General features: G+C 36.7%; 1 protein-coding gene across 1 annotated transcript; it reads left to right on the forward strand.

Moving 5' to 3' along the window:
- The first annotated feature begins 1115 nt into the window (after window positions 1-1115).
- Window positions 1116-7702, forward strand: LOC146717389 (uncharacterized). The gene is made up of 8 exons (XM_085475419.1): window positions 1116-1483; window positions 1977-2045; window positions 3677-3748; window positions 4733-4797; window positions 4933-5925; window positions 6008-6169; window positions 6305-6400; window positions 6687-7702. Exons 5-8 carry the CDS (start codon window positions 4948-4950, stop codon window positions 6993-6995), a joined length of 1545 nt encoding a protein of 514 aa, XP_085331545.1. The 5' UTR covers window positions 1116-1483; window positions 1977-2045; window positions 3677-3748; window positions 4733-4797; window positions 4933-4947; the 3' UTR covers window positions 6996-7702.
- The last annotated feature ends 999 nt before the right edge of the window (window positions 7703-8701 follow it).

Consider the following 8701-nt stretch of genomic DNA (forward strand, 5'->3'; position numbering starts at 1 on the left):
TGGCAGCACTGCATGTACAAGGATTCCAGCTGCCGTTAAACCCCGAAGAAGAAGAAGCAGCTGTGTCCCAGAATTCCTAGCGCAGCCCTGCTCAGTTTCAAACAATGGCGGCCGCTAATTAGTTTTAATATTACTCTTATTATTCTTTCTGGGTCACAAAATAAACGTTTAACATATTTTCAGGCAAGAATGTAGCTGTGTAAACCTCAAATATCTGCTCAGTTTATCAAGACACCACATGTTTTCAAAAGCGCTCCGACCTTTTCGGAGACGTCTGTTACCCACCAGCTCTTTAGCTAACCGGGGTTCAACGCTCACTAGAGCCTGTGAGAACACCGGACTCCCGGCAAATCGTTTTCAAACCCACTGCCGTCTTTTGCTACTCAGGTTAAACATGATATATAAGTCACTTAGATAACTTGAAAATTTTCAGTATTTTATTTGTTCCTGAGTAAATCGGTTTGGCTGAAATTAAAATTATAGTTTTTACACAGCTGAATAAATGTCAAGCAGACAACTGATTATCAGAAGTGTGAGATGCTCGAGAATATACTCCGGTGTCCCGTTATATTTTAGATAGCAAGGAGCAGACGGCTGAGTTTATTAAACTCCACCAAAACAATTTGCAAATTTCATTAAAATTTAATAAACTATCATCTTGTCTTTATTTTTAGTTAGCACATACCTTAAACACTTAAAGCTGTAAGCTAATGATATTTATATAAGAGCAGATGCTGCTGGTGCAATAAGCTGTACGTTTTACGTCCAATGGATGCACGATCTGATTAGTCGACTAATCGCAAAAATAATAAATGACTAGTCGACTATCAAAATAATCGTTCGTGGTAGCCCTAGAAAAGAGCAACAGAAACTGCTAACTGAGTTATTTTGAGGGCTGTTATTGTCCAAGTAAATATGATTTTTAAAACATTTTGGCTTCAGCTACACCGTAAAACCCAACAGTGCATCTTACTAAAAGAAGTAAGTTGTTCTTACTCAGTTCTGAAAAATAGTTAAAGTAACTTTCATGAAGTGTGTTAGGTAGACCCAAAAGTATACATATGTTATAATAACTTTATTGTAATAAGTACACATGATGTTTTTGTAATGTTTTAAGTACTGTTGCTTTAAACTGTTTAAGTAGTGTTAATTCATTTGTATTAGTCATCATCCACGGCCCCGCCCCCAGCGTTTGCCTGGACTTGTCGGCCATGAGACACAAGTCTCGTCAAGAGAAATTTTGCAAGAGTGGAAAGTACAAGATAAACGTTATTTTTATGTTTTTTTGTTAATGCTTACTTCTAGCGTACATTTATCAGACTGCTTTGTTTTAGTTGTACTTTGTTGTAATTTATCAGACTACTTTGTTGTAGTAGCTCGTAACTTAGCTTGCCAGCACACAATTCCCGCCTAGCGCTGTATGGAGTCTGCCTTCACAATTTAAAAAATTAACGGTTGGTGGCTTGTTTCAATCAAATAGTTGGTAAGTAGTCTAATTTTTGCAAACTGCATGCCACAAAACCTTTGGTAAAATCAGTGTTTAGGCTTTTCTGACTCTGAACTTTATCAAGTTCAAATGTAGCCTACTTTTGACACAGTGAAAATGGTAGAAGATTTATTTAGTGTTCATTTTAAGAGTTTACTGGACAAGTTCACCTTCACAAATTTTGAATATGATGGTTAGTGGCATTTTAGTCGTGAAATAATTTACCTTTTCAAAGCTGCACTGCACCAAACCTAAACGTTTCTGACTCTGTACTTTCCAAGGGTTAGCCTATTGTGTACTTCACTTATGTAAAATTGCTTTATTATTTCATAACATTTAGAGTAGTTGACCAACCTGAATTGAAAATGAACTGTAGTTACTGTTTTCAAAGCTTGTGTTATCCAGGTTGACTGTTTTTAAGTGAAGTAAAAGTCTAAAAGTAAAAACTGTTCTGCTAGCTTTCTGTCCTCATGGCTTTGTGTTATTACAGTCTGACGATTGAAGGAGCAGTAGCATGCCGAGAGATCATCCAGCACTGCACTAAAGACAGCCAGTAAAGGTGATTTTAAAACGATTTGGCATCAAAATGTGGAATTGCAAGTTGTGTAGTTTTTCTACTGCCATAAAAGTCATGTTGTTGAAGCATTATCGGCTCAACCATGGTCAGTACTCCACAATTTCACCCTTACCCTGTCTCTACAACACATGCATGTGTACATTTAGTACATTTAATTCATTAAAGATACACATGTCAAGAATGCACACTCCCACACAAAGAAAAGACGGTTCTTATCTAGATTTGAATAAATATGGATTTTGTTGCCCTGTGTGTAATTTTAAGCAGCCATTTATTGAAAGCCAAATGTTTATCCATCTGAGGGGGCATTTAAAACGAAAAGAAACTGTTCCATGTCCTTTCAAGAACTGCAATTTTAAAACCAATGTATACTCAACCTTCAATGCCCACAAATGCAGAGACCACCAAAATTCAACAAGTTACAATGAAGGCATTGTGCAAAGTGTTATAAATGTAGAACAAAAAGATGACATGCAGCTTGATTCAATAGAGTCATCAGATGACAATCAAGTGGCATCCACCAGTGAAATCAGTGGAATTGAGGGTTTAGAAGAGCAGTTGCAATACAATCTGGCTGGATTTTTCTTGAAAATGCAGACCATTCTCCATGTGTCTCAGAGAGCAACACAGGAGATTATTGAGCATATTGATCAGTTGTTTTTGTTATCAGTACCTCTGGTTAGAAAATCAGTTGTAGATATACTGAAAAAGCACAACTGTACATATACGGACAAACTGGTGGATGAGATTTGTCAGGCAGTTTCTGATAGTAATGTTTTACATAAATGTGTCACATCTGAAGGACCACTATCTACAGCAAAGAGGAGGAAATCATATTACGAAGCAAATTTTCCATATGTCAAACCTGTGGAGTATTTAATTGAATCGTCAAAGCACACTTATATGTATGTGCCTATTCTCACATCTTTGCAATTGTTGTTGAAAAAAAATGATGTGCTTGAAGAAATTAAACAAGCACCCACACAGATTCCTGGACATTTCATGTCATTTTGTGATGGATCCTACTACCAGGAAAATGTTCTACTGTCACAAGAGGGACAGAAATTGTCAATAATACTTTACGTGGATGATTTTGAAATCGCAAACCCACTTGGTACCTCAAAGAAAATACATAAAGTTTTTGCAGTTTATTGGACACTGGCAAACTTTCCAGTTAAATCTCGTTCTGCTCTACACTGCACTCAGCTTGCTCTGCTGTGCAATTCCAATGATGTACGCCAGTTTGGGTATAAGGAAATGTTGTCACCACTCTTAAATGATCTGAAAACTCTTGAAGAAGTAGGTGTCTACATTGAGACTCTTGGTGAATGTCTTAAAGGCACTGTCTACTCTGTTGTGGCAGACAACCTTGCTGCCCATGGACTTGCTGGTTTCAATGAGTTTCAGGTCTACATATTTCTGTAGGTTTTGTCATGCCACCCAAACAGAAATGCAAACTGAAAATGCTGTTACAGGGAATTATGTAATGAGAACAAAAGATGCTCATGATAATCTTGTGCAAGAGCTTCAGAATGATGACATTGAGGAAAACTATGGTGTTAAAAACCCCTGTGTTCTTTCTGACCATCTCTCTTTCTTCCATCCTGTCACAGGCTTCCCACCTGACCTCCTACACGACCTGTTTGAAGGTGTCGTTCCAGTGGAGTTGGCACATTATTTAAAAGGTTTGATTTCTAAGAGATATTTTACCTTAGAAGACTTAAACAGAGCAATTCTGCGCTTTCCCTACCAACATTCTGACAAAGTTGATCGCCCTCATCCAATACCCTCAAATTTTGCCAGGCGAGGGACCATTGGTGGGAACGGGCATGAAAATCATGCCCTTCTTAGACTGTTGCCTCTTCTCATTGGCTCCAAAGTTCCAGAAAGAGACACTTTTTGGGAAGTGCTAATGGATTTAAAGGACGTAGTTCAGCTTGCCATGTCTCATACTTTTAGTGACGAGACCATTCAGTACATGGCCTGTAAAATATTAGATCACAGACAACTCTTTCAGGAAGTGTTTCCTAATGTTCGATTCAGGCCAAAGCATCATTACATCGAGCATTACCCACACTTAATAAAGTGCTTTGGTCCCTTAGTTCATCTTTGGACAATGAGATTTGAGGGAAAGCATAAGGTTTTCATAAAAATAGTTCATGACACTCACAACTACAAAAATGTACTAAAAACTTTGGCAGAGAGACATCAAAGCATGATGGCATTTTATTTGTCCTCATCAACGTTTTTCAAACCACCTGTGCAAACATCCAAAATGGAGTCTTTGTACATTTCATCATTACCTGCAGATACACAATTATTTATTTCAGGTATTGCTGACAGTGACACAATATATGCAACAAAAAAGGTTACAATTAATGGCACAAACTTTGCAATTGGCATGTTTGTATGCACAGGTGCTTATGCTGCATTGCCAGAGTTCAAAGAGATTCTTAATGTACTGCTCATCAGAAACAACATTTATTTTCTCTTGAAAGACTATGACACTTATTACGTTGAGCACTTGCGTTCATATGAAGTAGCAGAGAATCAACAGAGGGGTCTCCGTCACAGTGTAAAATCTCTGTGCCAACTGTCTGACCACATGCCGCATGTTGCTTACAAGATAGCAAATGAACTCATTCTAACAACAAACCATTTCATTCCAGTGTCTGACTAAAGAAACAGAACTGAGACATCAGCTGATTCCACCAATTTCTGAACCAATGCAAAGGTAATTCATCTATTCAGTTTTTTTGTATTCACATAAATGTTTTTATATTTTTGCACAATTAATATTTTGCAAATAACTGTAAACACAAACATGTATTAAAATGACACTATAATATGTGAAACCTGTCTGTTACAGAAATAACAAATTCAGATGGAGGCAACAGGAATATTGAAGCTAAGGGTCATCCTTGATAAGGATAACGCTGAAAAACTTATTTTGCCATCTCGTCCAAACAGTGTGCAAGCCCTCATAGATGCGATCAAATCTAGGCTAAATTTTACTTTTGACTTTCGGCTTCAGTTTCATGACCCAGATTTTGATAATGCCTTGTGTAATTTGGTTAAAATAGAAGACCTGCCAGCTATAGCATCTGTTAAAGTTGTCAGGTTAGTTGAGCTTGACCGGATTTCAACGAGCACTGATGACACAATCCTTCAGACTGATAGCACTGATACCATAGATTCAACAGAGCGTATTAGTAGATGGCCAGAAGTTTTTATTGTTCCGCCATTTTCTTATGAAGTGGAACATGTATTAAGAGAGGGTAATGCAGCATTTGATAAAAATGGGAAAGTAATTACGCTGACACGAGATCAAAAACACAACATACTTGAGACAATGGGGGAAGAAATCTACAAACTAAAAGCATACCCTAGTACAACACAAATTGGCAAGGCTGCAGAAGCTTTAGTTAGAAAACATCCCTGTCTGAAAGAGAGGAATTCTGACACTGGGTGGGAAGGGTGGAAGAATAGCCTGAGATATAAAATGGGAAACCAAAGAAAGAAGTTGGCTAAAGCTGGCATCATGGATGTTGCTGTGAATGCTGGAAAGCGCAGCAGAACAAACCCAGATGGAGCTTCACCAAGGGCCAATATTAAAAGACCTAGGAGAGGTGAGGTCAACTTCCTTCCTTCTTATCCTTCTGGAGAAACAAGGGAGTCTCTGGAAACCAGAAGACTTGAGATGGTAGAGGAGTTCAAGAAGACCTCAGCAGAAAGAGACATCCCTCTCATTCATCAGCATATGATGCCCACTTTTGCCCTCCGGCGTGAAGAGATTGTCACCACTTCTCCTCCTGTATCAGAGCTCAAGGACAGATGGCCAGCACTCTTTCATGAGACACAGGTAAGTACAACTACATATATAACATTTGCTGTTCATATAGTATGCTGTGTTTTGCTTATAATATTTTTGGAATTCTCCTCAGCTCTACTTTGAATTTCATCGGATCACCAATCAGAATCTGCCACATGTGTTTTATGCTGCACTGGATGATTATGCTCCTCAGCTGATTGGACTTTACAAAAAGAGGAAAACTGGACGGGTCGGTGAAAGGATGGAGCAGCTTTTGTTGGCATATGGAAAACAGGTATTTAAAAATACTAATTATTATTCTGCTTGCTTGGCAGTTGCCATTGCTATGTTTATATATATATATATATATATATATATATGTATATATATATATATATATATATATATATATATATATTTTTTTTTTTAGGACAAAAACGACATCTATGCAACTAGAACAGCAGCTCTGGCCGGCCTACCAATGTACCTCAAGGAGGATTCTTCAGAGATTTTCAAAACATGCAAGGTACTTGGGTATTACAATAATTTGCACATTTGAATTTAAAAAAGGTTGAAAGGAGTTTATAAGTCATCTGGACTTGGGTTGAAAGTTGAAGACGTGAAGTTGAATGACTTATAAACTTCTTTCATCCTTGATTTGACTGGATGAATGAAAAATGAACCTTCACTGTCAATTTAAAACATGTTATGATATATAGAATTTGAAAAACTGAAGAAAGGTGCCTGACCATTTGTATTTATACTTTTAACAGAGGTATTACAGATGAATAATTGTGCACTGTGTATTATAGGAGGAAATTGAGTTCTATGAAGCCACAATTGCTCTGGTTGCTGATGTCGATGAAGAGGAGGTGCCTGGAGGAGTTCCTTTCTCACCACGCCAAGTGTTCATAGTACTTGAAGATCAGGTTGTTATGACTCATCACTCATGGACTGATGCCCTGGTGTGTTTGTTTGGGCTAATCTATGCTCTGCATCTGAGCTATCCTGAGAAGTGTACTGGCTTTTTTGAGTTCATTCAAGTAGTGTTGCTGAAGCTAGACGATGAGAGAAAGCAACTAAAACCAAAATTGCAGACACTAAAAAATGAGCTTGTGTAGATGATGTTTGTTTTTCACTGTCAGTATAGTCGTGCTTTTTCAGTTATCTGTGAATGGCTTCAATAGTTTTATTTGTTCAGGGTAATTAGCTTTCTAAAAAGCAATGTGGAGAAAGCTAAGAATAAGGAGACAATCCATATTTGATGTTTTGTTTGTGATTGAAAAAAATCTTTACATAGTGTGTAATCTTAAGCTTATTTCTAAAAACACCTTTTAGTTACATGGAAATCTTTTGGAAGATAACTGATAATTAGTCAATATGTACAGTATACTTTCAAGCTTTATTTTTTAATTGTGTGATGAGTGCCAGTTCACTTGATTCGAGGTCTGGGCAAAACTGTTGAGAAGCCACAAATACCTTTGAGAATATTTTTTGTTAGTTCAGCTGTTTTCTATAGTTGCATTGCTGTAGTGCATCTGATTTTATTATTATACTAAATGTTACTCAAAATTGTGATTGTTATGGCTCTAATTGCCTCTAGACTATTGTTTTTTATATGATGTACACCTAAATGTGTGTTTTGTATATTTAATTGATTTTCAAAATGCTACAAAAAACATTCAAAATTCCCTAAAAGCGCAAGTTTTAAAATGCCTAATTATTTGTTTGTTTGATAATGGCTTTAGCAGTCATAGGTTATGACTCAAAGTATGGTTGTATTCATTCTGTATTTTCTCTGCAGTTAAAGTTAATAAAAACTGAATGGAAAGAACAATAGCTTGGTTTTGTGTTAATAGTACTTGAACCATTTGGTGCAATCGGTTTCCCCAAATGGATTAAGTTGTTTAAATACAACTATTTAAGTTAATTTAACTTAATTTGAATATGAGCATGTAACACTTTAAATAAGTTTGAATAAATACAGCATCTTAGTACAACAAATTTAATGGTTTAAGTTAAAACATACTAAAAACAATGAGTAAATAAACATAATGCATTTGAGTTACATTATCATATTTGCTTTGGGTTCTTGGGACTCTAATAAAGTACTTAAATAATCCAAAACTGTTTAAGTTATAAAACTTGAATCAATTGGTGCAATCGGTTTCCCCAAATCATTTGAGTTAACTTAACTGGTCAGGTTTTACAGTGTACATCTCCAGTTTAGAGAATTGTTAGTGAGTGTCTGCAGACATGTCAGAATCCTCTATACTGATGCAATCATAAGGAAACTTTTGGTGCAGCGCCCTCTTGGTAAATGGTATATGGACTGATTCCTATATAGTACTTTTCTACTCTCCCAGAGCACTCAAAGCACTTTATATAGCATGCCTCATTCATACAAGCACTTTTTCCTATGTTTTTAAGTGTTTTCTATCTAACATTCACACATATTCAGACTTGGGGTTAATATCTTGCTGAAGGATATTTGGCATCCAGACTGGAATCAAACCACCAACCTTCCGATTACTAGTTGATGAGCTCTACCTTCTGAGTTACAGCCACCCCAAACTAAGCTTTGCAATCCATTTTATCCAGTGACAGCCATCAAGAAATACTCACCAACCAGTCCGGTAATAATCATTTCTCCTCATGACTGGTGTTTCTATCAAGTTCAATATGGCAAACTACTCTTGAAGCCACATCAGCCTGATGTCACATGCAAAACCTCAATAAATAAGAACACAGCATTCCACCCTCTAATCCAAATATTTGTGTAGTTTTGATTTGAAGTCTGATAGCTAACTTTTTTTGGTTAAAAGCT

This window comes from Copadichromis virginalis, linkage group LG2 (assembly GCF_057382275.1).
Source record: "Copadichromis virginalis isolate Kocher_CV1m ecotype Utaka linkage group LG2, C_Virginalis_male_GT1.1, whole genome shotgun sequence".
In the NCBI taxonomy this organism is placed as follows: Eukaryota; Metazoa; Chordata; class Actinopteri; order Cichliformes; family Cichlidae; genus Copadichromis; species Copadichromis virginalis.

What these genes read in the sequence shown, in the direction of transcription:
- LOC146717389 (XM_085475419.1), top strand. Translation starts at nt 4,948, where the DNA reads ATGGAGGCAACAGGAATATTGAAGCTAAGGGTCATCCTTGATAAGGAT. An exon ending in CACTCTTTCATGAGACACAG is followed by an intron (nt 5,926 to 6,007) that starts GTAAGTACAACT and finishes AATTCTCCTCAG; the next exon opens with CTCTACTTTGAATTTCATCG. An exon ending in AGATTTTCAAAACATGCAAG is followed by an intron (nt 6,401 to 6,686) that starts GTACTTGGGTAT and finishes TGTGTATTATAG; the next exon opens with GAGGAAATTGAGTTCTATGA.